The 21,417-nt window shown below is 41.7% G+C and overlaps 1 protein-coding gene across 1 annotated transcript in view; it reads left to right on the forward strand.

Annotated features, from left to right (window-relative positions):
- Window positions 1-21,417, forward strand: part of Unc79 (unc-79 homolog, NALCN channel complex subunit) — a 206,072-nt gene that overhangs the window by 110,612 nt on the left and 74,043 nt on the right. Inside the window, 6 exon segments of the mRNA XM_028888312.2 lie at window positions 2,804-3,090; window positions 13,858-14,040; window positions 14,576-14,738; window positions 17,226-17,375; window positions 17,986-18,192; window positions 18,195-19,205. Coding sequence (XP_028744145.1) covers window positions 2,804-3,090; window positions 13,858-14,040; window positions 14,576-14,738; window positions 17,226-17,375; window positions 17,986-18,192; window positions 18,195-19,205 — 2,001 coding nt within the window.

The following is a 21,417-nucleotide window of genomic DNA, read 5'->3' on the forward strand; positions in this document are numbered from 1 at the left end:
GTTTTCTCGCCTGTGACTTGAGACAGAATGAGATGGAGGCAGGACTCTCTCTATTCTGATGTCCCTAGAGTATTAGGACTAAGATCAAAGTAGTTACACCATCCCTGCTTCCATTTAGGAGTCAAACTATTCTAGACATGAAGGAGCCAGGCAGGCCTGAGAGATGCGTGCTCTCCTAAAGCCTGCACCCCAGAGCTAAAAGAAATCGAGTGCTGAAACCCTGCCCCGGCAGGATTGCCTGCTGCTGTAGTGGCATTGGACCCACATGGAACCTAGATGCATGCACTTGTCACACCTTTTTTTTTTTTTAAATCAATTTGCCTGAAGCAATAGTGTTATTCTAATTGTAAAATAATACCCCAGAAGGGGGAAATCAAAAGTAGTTTTTAAAAATATATATTTTCTACTTATGTGTGTGTGTATGCCTGCTTGTTTGTATGTGTACCACATGTGTGCAGTTGCCTTAGAGGCCAGAAGAGGGAGCTAGAGTCTCTGGGTCTGAAGTCACAGGGGACTGTGAACTGCATGGTGTGGATGCTAGGAACTGAACCCCTATCCTCTGCAAGAGCAGCTAGTGCTCTTAACTGATGAGCCAAATCTCTAACCTCACAAAGTAGACAATTTTTTTTTCAACTTTTTAATGCTAAAAAGAGTTCTCTCTCACTAGGTGGTAGTGGCACAAGCCTTTAATCCCAGTGCTTGGGAGGCAGAGGCAGACAGATCTCTGAGTTTGAGGCCAGCCTGGTCTATAGAGTGAGTTCCAGAACAGCTAGGGCTACTAAAAAAATCAAAACAAAAAACAAAAAAACAAAAATCAAAACCAAAAAGAAAAAAGAGTTCTCTCTCTATGTGTGTGTTTTGTTTTTCAGAGATTTACATAAGAATTGCTTTTGATCAAATCTTACAAACATTCAGTTTAACAGTAATATGGGATGAAATTGGACCTTTCTGGTCTTTCATTGAAATAAGGTGTTCCACATAATTTGATTCATGATAAATGCCTCAGTATAACGATGCTATGGATTATTCATGTGTGAAACAAATTCTTAGGTGCTTTAAAAATGATTTTAATGGGGAAAATTCCTAAGGCATGTTGCATGTATGCACATTGCATGTATGCATGCCTTTGTGGACAGACTGATAAGACAGAAAATATTAATGTCTTGGGGCCATAATGACAAGTGTCAGAAGGTTCCCCTTAGACTTAGTTGGTTTTGCATGCTCTTGACCTTCAACTACCTCCTGCTCATATATCTGTGGGTAGATCAACATCCTTCTGAAGACACAGGGAAAGTAGCTGACCAAGTTTGCTACCGCCTACACAGGCCCTGTTGAAGTGTAATTGGTAACTTGATTCAGCATTACTTTATGTCACTGTCCCAGAGTGAAGTGTCTGTTAGACAGAATGGTGCCACTGTCCCAGAGTAAAGTGGCCATTAGACAGACCAGTTCTGCAGTATAAGGAAACAATGTTTCTATTTTGCTTCTCTTCATGGGACCCTGAAAGATAGAATTTTGCCAAATTAACTGGATCTCTGTTGCATTATTTTTACATCAAAATTTACATAATTTGCATAATTATAATAGGCTAGCAAACCAAGGCTAGGTTTGTGAAGTTTGCGCCCAGTGCTCATTCTCACTCTGCTGGACTTTTCCTTGCATGAAGAGATGAGGATGCTGCTGTCCAGCTCTAATAATTTATTACATAAAAACTTTAATTTAATTTAGAAATTCTACTTTTGTTTGTCAAAAGGACAGGCAGAGTGCTTTGAAAAATATCCCAAACATAAATAAATACAGGAGAGTAAATAAGGTTCTTCCTTCCCTCGAAGTCCAAAACCAAACCACAAAGAGTGGAAGAGGTGGGGCAGGCCAGAGGGCTAGGAGGGGGCGGGGCAGGCCAGAGGGCTAGGAGGGGGGGGGAGCAGGCCAGAGGGTTAGGAGGGGGCGGGGCAAGCCAGAGGACTAGGAGGGGGGGGAGCAGGCCAGAGGGCTAGGGGGGGGGGAGCAGGCCAGAGGGCTAGGAGGGGGCGGGGCAGGCCAGAAGGCTGGTGTGCTGCTCAGGTATAACCAGTAGTTTAAGAGGAAGCCAAGGACTAGGGTGCTTTTTTTCCCATGTGACCTTTCAGCTCACTCGTGGTGTTTTTTTTTTTTATTTGTTTTGTTTTGTTTTTTTAATGTTTTTGAGAGCTCTCTCTCCTTTCCCTCTGTGTCTCTCATTACATACTGCAGGACTTATCATTGGCCATTTGTAATTCAAAGGCTGAATCTCTCAACATTTGGAAAAAAACCATTATTTTGCCACAGCTGACTCATGAACATTATTGGATTGAGACAATAATTTAAATACCCCCCCCAGTGGATCTTTTTATGCTTAGTGAAATTTAGCCTCTTACTTCTGGGGTTTATCTTACTAACACAGTGTACAAGCTGGGCAGAGACTTCTCTGTCTCCATCACTGAGGTTACAACTTTGCCACTGTACTAAGATTTGCTAAGTGCAAAGTTTGTTAGCTATTTGTCTAATTTGAGGGTAGTGTTGCTGTATAGTTCCTCAGTTTTATTTCCATTCCTGTCTCACTCCTGAGTGACTTGCTTAACGATGGAGACAGTAGCTACCACCCCCAGGAATGACATTTTGTTTAGGAGCCATAGTGAGCCTTCACTTTCTCATCTAGAACAGAACTTGTACGTGCGTAGTAGGAGCAGAAAGGAGGGAAATTTGTCAGCGTCGGGTGACAGCTTGATGTGAACTCGAGTGAGGGGACATAGCTGCTCGCTGACTGTGTTCCTTACACTGACAGGACAACAGTCTCCTGAGAATGACAACACCATCAAGGACTTGCTCCCGGAAGATGCTGGGATTGACCACCAGACAGTTCACCAGCTGATTACCGTGCTCATGAAGTTCATGGCCAAGGATGAAAGCAGTGCTGAGTCAGACATTAGCAGTGCAAAGGCCTTCAACACGGTCAAGAGGCACCTCTACGTCTTACTTGGCTATGACCAACAGGAAGGCTGCTTCATGATTGCACCCCAAAAAATGCGCCTGTCAACATGCTTTAATGCATTTATTGCAGGAATTGCCCAAGTAAGTGTAATAGTGCTTCCAGGAATCTTGTCACGGGTTTTTGATAGAAACAAGGTATTCCATTCAGATAATGTTGCGTGTAAAAGATTGTTGAAATTACTTGGTATTAGTCAGGAGTCTGTAAAGGGGAATATAATGATGGAGTAGAGATTAGTAGCTGTGTATTATAAAGGAAATGTTTTTAAAATATATGTAACACAATATTGAAGCACTTCAAGTGTACAATGGCAATACAATAGCACAGTCAGCAAGATGCCCATGGAACAAGCATAAGAAACCTGTGTTCAGTCTTCAATGCCCAAGTAGAAAGCAAAACATAATAGTGTGCGTCTGTAACCCCAGCACTGGGGCAGTGGAGATGGAAGTGTGCATCTCTAACCTGGTGTTGGGGCAGTGGAGATGAAGTGTGCATCTCTAACTCTGGTTCTGGGGCAGTGGAGATGAAGTGTGCATCTCTAACCCTGGTTCTGGGGCAGTGGAGATGGAAGTGTGCATCTCTAACCCTGGTTCTGGGGCGGTGGAGATGAAGTGTGCATCTCGAACCTGGTGTTGGGGCAGTGGAGATAGAAGTGTGCATCTCTAACCCCAGCACTGGGGCAGTGGAGATGGAAGTGTGCATCTCTAACCCCAGTGCTGGGGCAGTGGAGACAGAAGTGTGCATCTCTAACCTGGTGCTGGGGCAGTGGAGACAGAAGATCCTGGAGCTCATTGCCTAGCCAGCCTATGTAATTGGTGTTCTCCAGATTCGATGAGAGATCCTGTCTAATGCTGAAAGCTACAGAAATATGAAGTAGGAAAGAATAAGGTGGAGAGAGGCTGAGGAAGACACCTGAAATTGTCTGTGGCCTAGGTCTGCACACACTTGCATACATATATGCATGATTGTGTGCACATGTATAAATATATGCATATTCACAAACATGTACACCCCATACACCCTTTCAGAAAATGTGTATAAATATGTACACACACATACACACACACACACACACACACACACACACACCATGTACTCACACACACAATTTTTTTAAAAAAAGAACATTTGTATTATTATGCAGTCACTACCACTATCCATTTCTTTTTGGATTTTTTCGAGACAGGGTTTCTCTGTGTAGTTTCGGTGCCTGTCCTGGATCTTGCTCTGTAGACCAGGCTGGCTTCGAACTCACCAGAGTTCTCTTCGATCTCTTCAGAGATCCACCTGGCTCTGCCTCCTGAGTGCTGGATTAAAAGCATGTGCCACTACCGCCTGGCAACTATCCATTTCTTAACCTTTTCATCTTCTTAAACTAAAACTCTATACCCAGTAAACTATGAGAGGATAAACCTTTTTGTTTGTTTGTTTGTTCACATACTCGTCTCCTTGGTCCCAGATGGAGAGAACTGAGTTAATGTAACTTGTTTCACGTTGCACTGTCATCCTTGGTTTCTCCGTGTGTGTCTGCTGTGTTATGTGCCGTGGTGGACATCACCTGCTTTCTTTCTATCTAGCGATGCGCTCTGGACCCCTTACTGCACCAGTATAGCAACTCAGCTGAGCAATGGACATCCTTGTACAGACCTCACTGACCATCCTGATCACTGCTTTGGGATATGAGTCATGGAGGAGAATTACTGGATCATGGGCTCTGTGTCTAATTAGACCGGTGCTAGAAATTCTCACTTTTATGCTTGGCTGCAGCAGTTTGCAAAGGTGTGGAAAGATGTGGGTGTAGAGCTCAGCTTTTACCATTGTTATTAGTTTATGTCCGTGTGCATCTTCTGCTTGCTTTCTTGCTGCTAATAGTTTGTTTTTATTTTTGTTTTTGTTTTGAGGGTAGGGAGATTAGAGTTAACACTTTTTTTTAATTAAAATTTTTCATTTATTTTGCATATCAAGCATGGTTTCCCCTCCCTCCTCTCTTCCTGTTCCCTCCCCCCACCTCCTGCCTATCCCCCCCATCCACTCCTCCTCCATTCCTGGCAGGCCTCCCATGGGAGTCAACAAAGCATGTCATATCTCCTTGAGGCAGGACCAAGCTCCTCCCCCTGCATCAAGGCTGGGAGAAGCATCCCTAAATAGGGAATAGGTTCCAAAAAGCCAGCTCATGCTCCAGGGACAGGTCCTGATCCCGCTGCTAGGGGCCTCACAAACAGACCAAGCTACACAACTGTCACACACATGCAGAGAGCCTGGGTCAGTTCCATGCAGGCTCCCTAGCCCTAGCTGTTGGTCCAGTCTGTGAGCTCCCATTAGCTCAGGTCAGATTTCTCTGTGTGTTTCCCCATCATGATATTGACCCTGCTTGCTCATACAATCCCTCCTCTTTCCCATTAACTGGACCCCTGGAGCTCAGCCCAGTGCTTGACTGTGAATCTCTGCATCTGCTTCCATCAGTTACTAGATGAATGCTCTCTGATGACAATTAGGGTAGTCACCAGTCTGATTACAGGAGAAGGCCAGTTCAGGCACTGTCTTCACTATTGCTAGGAGTTTTAGCTAGGGTCATCCTTGTGGATTCCTGGGAGTTTCCCTGGCACCAGGTTTCTCCCTAACCTCAAAATGGTCCCCTCTATCAAGATATCTCTTTTATTACTCTCCCCCTCTGTCCTGCCCCCAACTTGACCAACCCAATCCCTCAAGTTCCTATCTCTTCATCCCTCCACTCCCGACCCTGCCTCCAGTTTACCTAGGAGATCTCATCTATTTCCCTTTTCCAGGGAAATCCATGCATCCCTCCTAGGGTCCTCTTTGTTACCTAGCTTCTCCGGGGCTCTGGATTGTAGCCTGGTTATCCTTTGTTTTACATCTAATATCCACTTATGAGTGAGTACGTACTGGGTTTGCCTTTCTGGGTCTGGGTTATCTCACTCAGGATGATATTTTCTAGTTCCATCCATTTGCCTGCAAATTTCATGATGTCATTGTTTTTACTGCTGCGTGATAATCTATTGTGTAAATGTACCACATTTTCTTTATCCATTCTTTCATTGAGGGGCATCTAGCTTGTTTCCAGGTTTTGGCTATTATGAATAATACTGCTATGAACATAGTTGAGCAAGTGTCCTTGTGATATGATTGAGCATCCTTTGAGTATATACCAAAAATTGGCATAGCGGGGTCTTGAGGTAGATTGATTCCCAATTTTCTGAGAAACCACCATACTGATTTCCAAAGTGACTGTACAAGTTTGCACTCCCATCAGCAGTGGAGGACTGTTCCCCTTACTCTATATCCTCTTCAACATAGGCTGTCATTAGCATTTTGATCTTAGCCATTCTGACAGGTGTAAGATGGTATCTCAGAGTCGTTTTGATTTGTATTTCCCTAGTAGTCAAGGATGTTGAACAATTATTTAAGTTCCTCAGCCATTTGAGATTCTTCTGTTGAGACTTCTCTGTTTATATCTGTACCCCATTTTTTAAATTGGATTATTTGATATTTTGATGTCTAGTTTCTTGAATTCTTTATATATTTTGGAGATCAGCCCTCTGTCAGATGTGGAGTTGGTGAAGCTATTTTCCCATTTTGTAGGCTGCCATTTTGTCTTATTGACAGTGTCCTTTGCCTTACAGAAGCTTTCCAGTTTCAGGAGGTCCCATTTATTAATTGTTGATCTCAGCGTCTGTGCTACTGATGTTATATTCAGGAAGTTGTCTCCTGTGCCAATGCATACAAGGGTACTTCTACTTTCTCTTCTATCAGGTTCAGTGTAACTGGATTTATGTTGAGGTCTTTGGTCCACTTGGACTTGAGTTTTGTGCCTGGTGATAGATATGAATCTATTTGCATTCTTCTACATGTTGACATCCAGTTATGCCAGCACCATTTGTTGAAGATGCTTTCTTTTTTCCATTGTGTAATTTTGGCTTCTTTTTAAAAAAACCCGAGGTTCATAAATATGTAGATTTACATCAGGGTCTTCAATTTGATTCCATTGATCCATGTGTCTGCTTCTATGCCAATACCATGCAATTTTTATTACTATAGCTCTATAGGAGAGCTTGAAATCAGGGATGGTGATACCTCCGGAAGTTCCTTTATTATACAGAATTGTTTTAGCTATGCTGAGTTTTTTGTTTTTCCATATAAAGTTGAGTATTGTTCTTTCGAGGTCCATGAAGAATTGTGTTGGAATTTTGATGGGGATTGTATTGAATCTTTAGATTGCTTTTGGTAAGACTGCCATTTTTACTCTGTTAATCCTACTGATCCATGAACATGGGAGATCTTGCCATTTTCTGTTATCTTCTTAAATTTCTTTCTTCAAGTTATTGTCATGCAAGTCTTTCACTTGTTTGGTTAGAGTTACTCCAAGATATTTTATATTATTTGTGGCTATTATGAAGGGTGTTGTTTCTCTAATTTCTTACTCAGCCCATTTATCATTTGTATATAGTAAGGCTATTGATTTTCTTGAGTTAATCTTGTATCCATCCACATTACCAAAGGTGTTTATCAGCTGTAGTGGTTCCTTAGTATAACTTTTGGGGTCACTTATGTATACTATTGTATCATCTCCAAATAGTGAAAATTTGACTTCTTCCTTTCCAATTTATATCCCTTTGATCTCCTTTTGTTGTCTTATTGCTCTAGCTAGAACTCCAAGTACTATATTGAATAAATATGGAAAGAGTGGACAGCCTTGTCTTGTTCCTGATTTTAGTGGAATTGCTTTGACTTTCCATTTAATTTGATATTGGCTGTCATCTTGCTGTATATTATTTTTATTATGTTTAAGTGTGTTCCTTGTATCCCTGATCTTTCTAAGACCCTTATCATGAAGGGGTGTTGGATTTTGTCAAAGGCCTTTTCAGCATCCAAGGAGATGATCATGTGTGTTTTTTCTTTCAGTTTGTTTATATGGTGGATTACATTGACAGATTTTCGTATGTTGAACCATCCCTGCATCTCTGGGATGAAACCTACTTGACCATGGTGGATGATTTTTTTTAATGTGTTTTTGGATTCAGTTTGCCAGTATTTTGAGTATTTTTGCATCAATGTTCATGAGGGAGATTGGTCTATAATTCTCTTTCTTTGTTGCATCTTTGTGTTTGAGTATAAGGGTAACTGTAGCCTCATAAAAAGAATTTGGCAATGTTCCTTCAGTTTCTATGGTTTGGAACAAATTGAGAAGCATTGATATTAGCTCTTCTTTGAAATTCTGATAGAATTCTGTGCTGAAACCAACTGGCCTTAGGCCTTTTTTTAGTTGGGAGATTTTTTAATGACTGTTTCTATTTTCTTTTTTTTTTTTTTTTTTTTTTTTTTGGTTTTTCGAGACAGAGTTTCTCTGTGTAGCTTTGCGCCTTTCCTGGAGCTCACTTGGTAGCCCAGGTTGGCCTCAAATTCACCGAGATCCGCCTGGCTCTGCCTCCCGAGTGCTGGGATTAAAGGCGTGCGCCACCACTGCCCGGCCTGTTTCTATTTTCTTAGGGGTCATAGGTCTATTTAAATTACTTATTTTGTTTTGATTTAATTTTGGTATGTGGTACCTATCAAGAAAATTGTCCATTTCTTTTAGATTTTCCAATTTTGAGTAGTACAGGTTTTGAATTATGACTTAATGATTCTCTGGATTTCCTCAGTGTATGTTATTATATACCCCTTTTTAGTTTCTGATTTTGTTAATTTTAGTATTATCTCTCTGCCTTTTGGTTAGTTTGGATAAAGATTTGTCTATCTCATTGGTTTTCTTAAAGAACCAACTCTCTTTTTTTTCATTGATTCTTTGTACTGTTCTCTTTGTTTCTAATTTATTGATTTCAGCCTGGAGTTTGATTATTTCCTGCTGTCTACTCCTCCTGGGTGAATTTGCTTCTCTTCGTTCTAGAGCTTTCAGGTGTGCTATCAAGTTGCTAGTGTGGGATTTCTCCAGTTTCTTTATGTAGGCACTTAGTGCTATGAACTTTCCTCTTAGCACTGCTTTCATAGTGTCCCATAAGTTTGAGTATGTTGTGAATTTATTTTCATTGAATTCTAGGAAGTCTTTAATTTCTTTCTTTATTTCTTCCTTGATACAGTGGTCATTCAGTTGAAACTTGTTCAGTTTCCATGAGTTTGTAGGCTTTTTGTAGTTTGTGTTGTTGAACTCCAATTTTAACCCATGGTGATTCAATAAGATACAAGGGGTTTTCCAATTTTTTTGTATCTATTGATATTTGCTTTATGACTAAGTATGTGGTCAGTTTTAAAGAAGGTTCTATGAGGTGCTGAGAAGAAGGTATATTCCTTTGTGTTTGGGTGAAATGTTCTGTAGATGTCAATATATTAAGTCCATAACATTGAGTTCCCTGTTTCTCTGTTAAATTTTTGTCTGGCAGACCTGTCCATTGGTGAAAGTGGGACGTTGAGTCTCCCACTATTAATGTGTGGGGTTTGACGTATGGTTTAAGCTTTAGTAATGTTTCTTTTACATATGTGAGTGCCCTTGTATTTGGGGCATAGATGTTCAGAATTGAGGCTTCATCGTGATGAATATTTCCTTTGATGAATATGAAATGTCCTTCTTCATCTCTTTTGATTAATTTTAGTTTGAAGTCTGCTTTGTTGGTTATTAGGATAGCTATACTAGCTTGCTTCTTGGGTACATTTGATTGGAAAATCTTTTCCCAACCCTTTACTCTGAGGTAATGTCTGTCTTTGAAGTTGAGGTGTGTTTCTTGTATGCAGCAGGAGGATGGATCCTTTTTTTTAAAAATTTTATTTTATAATTTGATTTAATTTTACATATCAGCCACAGATTCCCCTGTCCTCTCTCCTCCCACCCCCTGCCCTCCTCCCAGCCCACCCCCCATTTTCATCTCCTCCAGGGCAAGGACTCCCCTGGGGATTCAGCTCAGCCTGGTAGATTCAGTCCAGGCAGGTCAAGTCCCCTCCTCCCAGGCTGAGCAAAGTGTCTCTGCATAGAGATATTGAGACCATGAAAAGCACAGGGACAAATAGCTAAACTAGTGGAAACACATGAACTATGAACCAATAGCTGAGGAGCCCCCAACTGGATCAGTCCCTCTGGATAAGTGAGACAGTTGATTAGCTTGAACTGTTTGGGAGGCACCCCGGCAGTGGGACCAGGACCTGTCCTCAGTGCATGAGCTGACTGTTTGGATCCTGTTTTTATATCCATTTTGTTAGCCTATGTCTTTTTATTGGCCAATTGAGTCCATTGATATTAAGAGATGTTAATGACCAGTGACTATTAATTCCTGTTGTTTTTCGGTTTTGGTGGTGGTGATGGTAGTGTGTGTGTTTCTCTTCTTTAGGTTTTGCTGATGTGAGATTATCTATTGTCTGTGTTTTTGTGGATGTAGCTAGCTTCCTTGGGTTGGAGTTTTCCTTCTAGTACTTTCCTGTAGGGATGAATTTGTGGATAGGTATTGTTTAAATCTGTTTTTGTCATGAAATATCTTGTTTTCCCCATCTATGGTGATTGAAAGTTTTGTTGGGTATGGTAGTCTGGACTAGCATCCATGGTCTTTAGCATCTGCAAAACATCTTTCCAGGACCTTCTGGCTTTTAGAGTTTCCACTGAGAAGTCAGGTGTAATTCTGATAGATCTGTCTTTATATGTTACTTGACCTTTTTTTCCTTTGCAGCTCTTCATATTCTTTCTTTAGTTTGTGTGTTTAGTGTTTTGATTATTGTGTGGCAAAGGGACTTTTGCTGTTGTTGTTCAGCCCATTTGGTGTTCTGTAAGCTTCTTGTACCTTTATAGGCATGTCCTTATTTAGGTTGGGAAAGTTTTCTTCTATGATTTTATTGAACATGATTTCTGTGCCTTTGAGCGGGGATTCTTCTCCATCTTCTATCCCTGTTATTCTTAGGTTTGGTCTTTTCATGGTGTCCCAGATTTCCTTGATGTTTTGTGTTAGGAATTTATTGGATTTAACATTTTCTTTGACTGATCAATCTATTTCCTCTGTCTTATCTTCAATGCCTGAGATTCTCTTTTCCTTCTCTTGTATTCTGCTGGTGATGCTTGCATCTGTCATTCCTGTTTGCCTCCCCAGATTTTCCATTTCCAGAATTCTCTCAGTTTGTGTTTTCTTTATTGTTTCTATTTCAATTTTCAAGTCTTGAACCATTCACCAGTTTGATTGTTTTTTCATGTCTTTCTTTAAGGGACTTTTTGATTTCCTAATTTTTGTTTGTCTTTTTCTTGATTTCTTTAAGGGAAGTTTTCATTTCCTTTTTAAGGGCCTCTATCATCCTCATAAAGTTATTTTTAAGGTTGTTTTCTTGTGTTTCAGCTGCCTTGGAATGTTTAGGTGTTGCTGTTGTAAGATCACTAGGATCTGGTGGTGCCATATTGTTCTTTCAGTTGTTGAATGTATTCTTACAGTGGCATATACTCATCTGTTCTTCCAACTGGTGTGGTTTGCATCTGTGCCTATGTAGTTAGCTGGGGAGGGTGGGCCATGGAGAAGATGTTCAGGTGCATGGGTTTGGGTGGCAGAGTGGGTCTTGGAGGGACGGAGTCCAGAAGATGGCAGGGGTGGTAGTACAGCCTAGAGGCAGGTCTCTCACATGATTGAAGGCTGGTGGGAACTGCACCAGAGCAGTGGAGTTCCACCAGAGTTGGGAGCAGGGCCCAGCTACCGTGCTGGTGCTGGGATGGGACAGGGAAGGGCCTGGGATGTGCCCTGAGGTTTAAGGTCTGGACTTTGAGGCAGTCCAGCTGGGAGACCAGTCACTGATCTGTTTTTCCAACTGGTGTGGTTTGTGCCTGTGCATATGTAGCCTGCTGGGGTTGCAGGGAGGGCTGACTATGGGGAGGATGTTTAGGTGCATGGGGTTGGGCAGTGGAGGGGGTCTTGGATGGACAGAGTCCAGTGGGTGGCGGGGGTGGTTGTGCAGCCTGAAGGCAGGTCTTTCACCAGCTTACAGGCTGGTGAGGACTGCCAAATCAACACACTGTAAAACATCCGACTCAGTGTCTGTCATGTGGCTGGTACTTAACAGGCAGCAGCTATTACCAGTTTGCCCCCACAGATTGTAACAGAGTGAACACAACAAGAAAGCAGGAGTGACCTGCAGGCAGCGCCTCTTCTGAGGCAGATGGCTGGATGTGGGTCATTTTCAACAACAAACACCACTTCCCCTTCTCCCTTCTTCTCTTCTCTGAATCCACATTGTGCTTTTACTTTAGAAATTATAAGTTTTTTTTCTTTTTTTTGAGACAGGGTTTCCCTGTGTAGCTTTGCGCCTTTCCTGGAACTCACTTGGTAGCCCAGGCTGGCCTCGAACTCACAGAGATCCGCCTGGCTCTGCCTCCCGAGTGCTGGGATTAAAGGCATGCGCCACCACCGCCTGGCGAAATTATAAGTTTTAAAATTAAAAACTCTATAAAATTCTCCTCCTGAATTTGTGTCACGCATACACATGCATCCATATATGTATGTACACACACACACACAAACACACACACACACACACACACTCACATTTGTAACTAGGCATATTTTTTAAAGTTTACTTTGACAACTTTTTTTTTTTTTTTGCGTTTATCCTTTTATTTTTGTGTGCCACGGTGTACATGTGAAGCATAGAGGACAACTTCCTGGACTGATTCTCTTACGCCACCATGTGCTTTCCAAGAATTGAACTCAGTACATCAGGCTTGGCAGCAAGCACTTTTACTGACTGAGCCATCTTACTGGCCTGACACATTTTTTTTTTTTTTTTTTTTTTATAAAAGTGTCTACCCAGGTGTGGTGGTGCACACCTTTAATCCCAGCACTCAAGAGGCAGAGGCAGGTGGATCTCTGAGTTTGAGGCCAGCCTGGCCTATAGAGTGAGTTCCAGGACAGCCAGGGCTACACAGAGAAACCCTGTTTTGAAAGACCAAAACAACTATATGTATATACTGGGTAATATTACAATGCCTGTAATCCCTGCACTTAGGAGGCAAAGGTAGGAGGATAATGAGTTTTAGTCTAGCCTGGGCTACATGAGACCTATCTCAAAAAAAAAAAATTAAAAAGTAAAGTATATGCACCATTATAGATACTGTTATAAAAATAGCTTTAAGAAACTAAATTAATAATTATCAAGTTTGTATTATAGACATAAGATTATATCATCTCCCAATTAATGGCTACAAAGTATACTTTTATACAAATAATGTTTTATTTATTTTGCTTATTTTTTTATTTGATTGTTGATACAGGATCTCACACTATAACCCAGTATTCACTATGTAGACCAGGCTGGCTTCACACTCCTTCTGTCTCAGCCTTCTGAGTGTTGGGATTGCAGGCATGAACCACTTACATGGCACAAGTAATATCTAGTTAATGGTTGAATATAGAAATAATTTTCAATTTGGGGCAACAAAGCCATGCTGAATAGAACACTTGCCTGATATGATAAAGGATGTACACTTCTCTTAATTTCAAATGCATTTTGCCAAGTTTCTGTTCTAGAAGATTATACCACTTTCTAGCCTTGCCAGATGCATCCAAGCAGTCTCATTTCTCTATGTGATTAATGCAAAGTTTTATTTTCACCAAGACTAGACTAGTCCTAGTTAATTGTTGTGATACATATTTTAATAGATTCAATTTTATTTTTAACACATAATGAAATAAATAGATGATTAGATAAAAACTATCAGTTTGCAAGGACTGAATTTACTATGAGGTTGAACAGTTCCCTTTCATATATACTATCTTCATATTGATATTTTGTGCGGTGCCTCTGTGTATGCCGTGATGGCTCAAATGTTTCCTTTTACTTATACTTATAGTTTTCTTTCAGTTACTAATATTCTTCTATTTCAGGTTATGGACTATAACATTAACTTGGGCAAACACCTTCTCCCCCTCGTGGTCCAGGTGCTCAAATACTGCTCTTGTCCTCAACTACGGCATTATTTCCAACAGCCACCTCGCTGCTCCCTCTGGTCCTTAAAGCCTCACATCAGGCAGATGTGGTTGAAGGCCTTGCTCGTCATCCTTTACAAGGTGAGTGGCTGTGCTCCCTCTGCTGGGGTGGAAGGTTGTTTTGAGAGTACAGTGCTAGGAGGGTCCCTAACGGATGAGGATTCCATGAGATAAAAAATTTGACCTTCAGAAGAAATGTAATCAGTGCTGAGAGGTCAAGAGTTATTAGAATGGAAAAGAAACAGGAGGGAATGCCAATGTAGGATTTCAAAAATGTTTTTAAAAATAGTCATTAACGTCTGTGCTCAGAATCTCATATTTTATCTAAGTATTGATTAGTTTTCAGAAAATAAAGATGATATTTAAAATTATGGTTATCCAGTAGCAATGCCTGTGTTCTTTGAGGCATCTGCTATGATCTAGCCTATGTTGCTGTCAGTGGTTTGGTGCAAGAAGAGGCAGGGACCCTATAAGACAAGCTTCTGATCAGGACCTATGTTGTTACTATTGTGTGTGTTTTTCTAGTGCATGAGAAATCTAACGGAACGATCCAGTAAAATCCCTGGGAAAACTAACCCTTTGGAATAACCACTTGTATTTTCTCCCCATTGGACAGTATCCCTACCGAGACTGTGATGTCAGCAAGATCCTGCTACACCTGATTCACATAACAGTCAATACACTCAATGCGCAGTACCATAGCTGCAAGCCCCATGCCACGGCAGGACCTCTGTACAGTGACAACAGCAACATAAGCAGATACAGCGAGAAAGAAAAAGGTACTTCTCCAGACAGAACTCTGTCCTGAACTTAGCTGGGATACAGGATGCTCTTCCAGACAGCAGCCTTTACGTTGTCTAAGGAGGTAGAGGAGCACTCCCATATATTCTTACGAAGCCCAAACCGTCACTGCCTATTTGGTTAATTGTTCAATAGTCTCAAGAATGTTGCTGCTTTCATTTTTTGAATTGAGTGTGCAGGAGAAACAGTTGACATACTTCTGAGATTCAAAATAATAATAATATTAGGTATGCTATTTCCTGCCATCTGATTAACAAGCTGTCATAGCCTCCTATTACAGGCTGGAAACATCTTGCTTGGGGCTATGACCTGTCTGGGTTGGCAGTCAGTGGAATCATCACTTGAGTGTCTCTAGTTTGCCCTTGAACTTTGTGCTCACAGATTTTGAATTCAGTCTCAATTTTCTGAAGTGCCTTTTCTGAGCCTCATTATTCAGTATGAAGTGATTGCAGGTGATGGAAGTGAAGAAGCTTTTGTGTGTAGGTTTAAATTATTTTCAGTATAAATGCCTTTTTCATCGATAGCTTTTCCTCAAAGGCAACCATAGAGCGAAATGCTAAATTGAGTGAAATTACAGGTAAAAGATGAAAAGCCAAGGTTTGTATCTTTGATAAATGTCACAGTGTAACTAGAATTATAAACGATGTCATCATTGAATCGAATCTTGGGAGAAAACCAAGTGCCCCTTGACCCTGTAGTGTTAGAACAGCCGGGACTGGTGGGGCAACCACAGGAAGGAGCTTGGCTAGTGGCTGGTGATCCGTTGTTTATTGCTGTGAGTCCCAAGGCACTTGGCTGGCTTCAGATGAAGCAGAGGACCAGCTAGGATTCTGGGACCGTTCACATCCTTCTTGAAGAATGCGGTGTTTGTCAGTTTAGGTCTCTGGAAAATTCCATTTAAATTCATTTAAGCTATGGCGTTTTCAGTGTGCTTAGTGTCCCGGACAGCTCCACCCCCAGATGACTTCCTGGGTAGAAGGGACAGTTCATTGTCCTCTCAGCTCTAACATACAACACAGTATGTTTTGAGAGTTATTCCAGAATTATGAACGCAAGTCACTATTGCCATTTGCTTAAAAAACTAGTTTCTAAAAGGTATTTTTTTTTTCTAAAAAAGAAACAAAGTAGGTCATGTTAATGCATTTCCCCAGAAACATGGGAATTTGATGGAATGCCTTATCTTTGTGTACGCACACATGGAGCTTTGTATCCATTTTGATTGTTAATGTTTTTTATTTGATTAAAAAGATTTCTGTGGTGACATCAACTAACGTTTCCTGCTTCAGGTTTCGTTCACTGTTAGACTCTTGTGCGTCAGGATAAGATTGGTTTATATGCTTTAGGGCCAACAGTTTTTCTAGACTCAAGAAATCGAGACTCAGTGTCACCATTGTCACACCTGGGTCGTGTCTTGTCACATGTAGGTATCCATGAAGCTCAAACATTACAGTTCCAGGGATACTCGCCTCAGACAGCAGGCAGTTTCATTTTCTGTGCTGTGAAGTGTCTTTCGCCACCCCTTCTCTCCCTACTTTTATGTGCCTTATCCTGTTGAAAGGATGAGAGAGGAAACGTGGGGAAGTTAACCCGAGGTTTTGTAGCAGAATGGTTCTTTCTTCACTTATATGTTCCTTGGATTATTTTGACTTAAGGGCAGCCAAGTAGGGGTAGGAGAAAGGACCTGAAAGCAAACTTAGACATTAAGCAACCAGCTTGGCTATGGAGCCCAGGACCACAAGAGCCAAAGGTTCTCCCCCCCCCCTGCCCCCAGGATCCATACAATCTATTACAGATGCACAGTAAATGCCTCAGAGATGAGTCTTCTTATATTAGGAAGAAATGTGATTTTCTGTTTGATTTTTCCTTTGTTTACTCTTTCAGTCCATAATCATCTGTGGAGCTTCTGAGATGACAAGTGCCTTCTCTAAGCTTTTTCTGTGTGTTGTGTGTTTCATTACCAAGTGTAGAGTACAGTATTTTGCATTCACAAAGTATAAGGTGCATGTACTGTTAGGCTGTGTCTATGCCAGTTCCCAGATCCCAAGAAGGCATATAATTTTAGAAAGGTCAAGCCCCATTCATGTTAATGTTCTTGCTGTCAAATTAGCCTGAAAATAACAGACAAATTCAAGCAATGTCAAGACTCCTGGATAGAGTGCTGACATCTGCATGTCATTTGGTTTTAAGAGTAATGGGCACATTACCCAAGGAGGGCTCTTGTGAACCACTGAGATGCTTCTCACAATGCTGCCCTCTGTCATTCAGAAGATGATGGGCAGCTTTGTAACTGGTTGCTCGGTTTAGATCTGGATGATCTGGATGGAGTATAGACCCACAGCTAAACTCTGCTGGTGCAGAAACCACGTAGACTGCTCTAGAATGCTTTCACTGAATGCTTGTGTAGACACAGCCTAAGAGAGAGAGTAACCTCCTAAGTGTAATTTTGACTTTTTCTCCCCAATTAGAAGAAGATAGTGTTTTTGATGAATCTGATATTCATGATACACCTACTGGACCCTGCAATAAAGAGTCTCAAACTTTTTTTGCAAGATTGAAAAGGATAGGCGGCAGCAAAATGGTGAAATACCAGCCGGTTGAAATGAATGCTCAGAGAAGTATGAATTTTTCCTCTTAGTAGTTTTATGCAGAAATGTTGTACTCTACCATTTGTTTGGGGTGAAATCTTAATTTTATTATGTTACCACATATTTTGATATTGTTGATTTTTATATATATGTATGCACAAACAGTATATATATACACACATTTATATATATATACGTGAGTTGACAGATATGTCATTAATGTCATGATTGTCTTCAAGGGCCATTGCTTGATTTGATTTGTTGCAAAATGTTTGCTTCTCTTCCACACAATTTGAATACAAGTTCCTAGACCTGCCTCAGCCAAAACCAAAACGAAATAAACAAACAAACAAACAAACCCCTCTCTTAAGTCTAATGACTATCCGAGCTGAGGAGCTACCTCCAAGCTTGATTTTTTGGAAATCCTATCTTAAACCATTGCTTGGGTTTCTTTTGTACCCAAGTTTCCCAGTTCTTGAAATCAGAATAAATCTTACAAAAACATGGCCAGAAAGTCAGTTTTCCCTTCTGGTAGAGCTGGGATTATAATTACGATTTGTGCCAATTGTGTACCCAAGTATGAGGGGAAAATGGTAAACTCTCGGAGGGAAATAGTACTAGCTCTTTCTGTTTTAATCAGGTGAAATAGAACTGGCTGAATATAGAGAATCGGGTGCGTTACAAGACAGCGTTCTACACTGTGTGAGAGAAGAAAGCATTCAGAAAAAAAAGCTACGCTCTTTAAAACAAAAATCTCTTGATATAGGGAATGCAGACTCCCTCTTGTTCACATTAGATGAGCATCGTAGGAAGTCCTGCATAGATCGGTGTGACATAGATAAGCCTCCTGCCAAGCTGCCTATATCACACAACGGCAAAATGACCACCACGGACGCTCTAGACAGAATTCTGCCACGAGGCCGGACAATACTGAAATCCCCAAGAATCCATCGAGTGAAGGTTTTCAAGAAACACGAAGGCCTGTGATACCAGAAGTTAGGTTGAACTGCATGGAGACATTCGAAGTGAGAGTTGACTCCCCGGGAAAGCCTGCTCCTAAAGAGGATCTAGATCTCATAGATTTGTCCTCAGATTCAACATCTGGGCCAGAGAAACACTCTATACTCTCAACATCTGACAGTGACTCTCTTGTATTTGAGCCCCTCCCACCTCTCAGAATAGTAGAAAGTGATGAAGAGGAAGAGATGACGAACCAAGGGAATGATGGTCCCTTGGGTAAGAATGCTGCCTCCTCACCCTCCATCCCCAGCCAGCCCTCGGTCCTCAGCCTAAGCACCACCCCTCTTGTGCAGGTGAGTGTGGAGGACTGTTCCAAAGACTTCTCTTCGAAGGACTCAGGAAACCACCAGTCATCAGGCCATGAAGACTCTACGGTCACGGCTCTAGACGATCTCACAGACTCGGAAGAGCTGTCCAAGTCAGAGGAGCTGAGGGAGATTCCCTCTGGCAGTCCGCTAACGCTTAAGCAAAAACGAGACCTCCTCCAGAAGTCATCCGCTGTCCCTGAGATGTCAGTGGACTACAACCCTGACCTTGACCCAGCTGAGGAAAAGGCAGGGCAGACGCCAACATCAGGGACCAAAACTGTGCTCCTCAAAGTTCCTGAAGATGCCGAGAATCCGATAGAAATCGAGAAGCCCAACACCAGTGCTGAGTCCGATACGGAACAGAACCCTGAAAAGAAGGTGGAGGAGGATGGGGCTGAGGAATCAGAATTTAAGATTCAGATTGTCCCCAGGCAGAGGAAACAAAGGAAGATTGCTGTCAGCGCTATCCAGAGAGAGTACCTCGACATCTCCTTCAACATTCTAGACAAACTGGGTGACCAGAAGGACCCAGGTAAGCCTGTCTCTCTTCTTTCAGACCTTCAGGTTTGCACATCTTACTTGGTAGGGTTTCGACACAAAATATGCACCAAACTGGAAATCTTATAATGTCAGGGCTGACATTATAACTGCTTCCTGACCACTCGGAATCCATCCTGATCACCACAGTGTGCTGGATTCTGATGCGGCTGTACTGGCTCCATCAATGTTTCATGTTTGTTGTTTCTAAGTTTTGCTATCAATCTTGACTGTCTGAGCAATAAGAGGTGGTGGCTAATTGATACCTAGATATTTCAAAAATTAACTTTGGCCTTCCTAGAGCAACAGAAATGATTAATTTTGCATTATTTTTGCTTTCATTTTTTTTCCTCTCTTGTTATAATTTGCTTTTTGTTTCTTTGATAAAACACTGACCAAAAACAACTTGGGGAGGAAAGGGTTTATTTCATCTTACACTTCTGGGTCACAATCCATCATTGAGGGAAGACGGGGCAACAATTCAAGGTAGGAATCTGGAGGCAGGAGCTGAAGCAGAGACCATGGAGGAGCTTACTGAGTTACTGGCTTGTTTTTAGACTCAGCTAATTTTCTTAGGTAGCCTAGGCCCACCTTCCTCAGGTTGGCACTGCCCAGAGCAGACTGAGTCCTCCTACATCAATTAGTAGTTATGAAAATATTCTTACAGACATGCCCACAGAGTAATCTGATGGAAGCAATTCCTCGATTGGTATGCAATTGGCAAGTCCTCTTCCCAGGTATGTAAAGTAAAGTTGGCAACCAAAATCAGCCATCACCCTCTTGTTTATGTTCTACATAGTCCAAATGCAGAGTAAATGAACTGGTTGTATGATCATTTAGGGCTACAGCAGATTGGTCAGCACGCTGAACAAACATCAGGAAACCCAAGTTTCCAGCTATAATCTAGACTCTGATCCTCAGACACCCTCTGGTGGGTTTCCAGCCTTAAGTGTCATTTCCTATGTTTTCTTTGAGGCACCATTTCTTTTTTTTTTTTTTTTTTTGGTTTTTTCGAGACAGGGTTTCTCTGTGTAGCTTTGCGCCTTTCCTGGAGCTCACTTGGTAGCCCAGGCTGGCCTCGAACTCACAGAGATCCGCCTGGCTCTGCCTCTCAAGTGCTGGGATTAAAGGCGTGCGCCACCATGCCCAGCGAGGCACCATTTCTAAGAAGATGTTGTCTAAAAAGTGGCCTTCTGTTGGTCACCTCATTCATCCCAACCCAGTCTCCTGTACGTCACATTAACAGGGTGGGGGTGCTTCCTCCTCCTTGTCTGAATGATGATAGTAATCAAAAGATGTGAGAAAGTCTAGGGTAATTCCAGTCTACTTAGAAACCAGAGACCATTGGGAATTGGTAAAGACTTTGGAGGTGACCTCAAGTCTAGCCTGTGGATTCTGAGGTCATGCGCCTTCCAGCTGACAACACCCATTTCCAGTTTGCCTCAAAGACACTGAGAAACTACTGAGTTTGGAAAGGGTCATGTTCTAGCCAGGCATGGGTGGGGTCCTGTTATATCAGGAAAGTTTAACCAGCTAAGAAGGTTTTGAGGGAAACTCAGGACATTTTTATCTTGTTTGGGGCCAGGAAAATTGCTGTATTTAAGGAAAGGACAGAATTGATCCAGAAACTGTATAGGTGTATCGTGGGAGATTAACAAACTAATGAGTTGTACATGATAAACAATTATAATAAATAGGCTGCATATAACTCACAGGACATGTTAGTATATGCGTACACTTTATCTTCATTTTTCCTTATATTTATTTGTTCCCCAAGATACCAGTGGGAAACCATTTTTTTTTTGTAGTTATACATTTGATCCCAGAACAAGAGAAAAAAGTTATTATAGTGCCTCTTACCTGTCAGTTAGCTCTTTAGCACTCTGCTTCCCACAAACATACACATCTTTCCCTACTGAGAACACTGGAAGGAGAGGCCCACACCATCAGTGTATGGCTCAGGCTTTCCTGCTTCTACCAGGGGGAGTGAGAAAGACCCAGGCACCTGCTCTTCCTTTTCCTCTCCATTGACAGCCTCACACGCTAATCGCCCAGAGGATAGAGTTCACCTCTCAGATGGTGTCACTCACTGTGAGAAGACCCATGGGCTGGCCTGCTCTTCATCTGCCTCACTAGATTTCCAAAAGACCTTGTACACCCCAGTTCTGAAAAAATTCCCATGGTCCCTTCCCCCACACCCTCAGAAA

Source organism: Peromyscus leucopus, chromosome 14 (assembly GCF_004664715.2).
Source record: "Peromyscus leucopus breed LL Stock chromosome 14, UCI_PerLeu_2.1, whole genome shotgun sequence".
Classification (NCBI taxonomy): Eukaryota; Metazoa; Chordata; class Mammalia; order Rodentia; family Cricetidae; genus Peromyscus; species Peromyscus leucopus.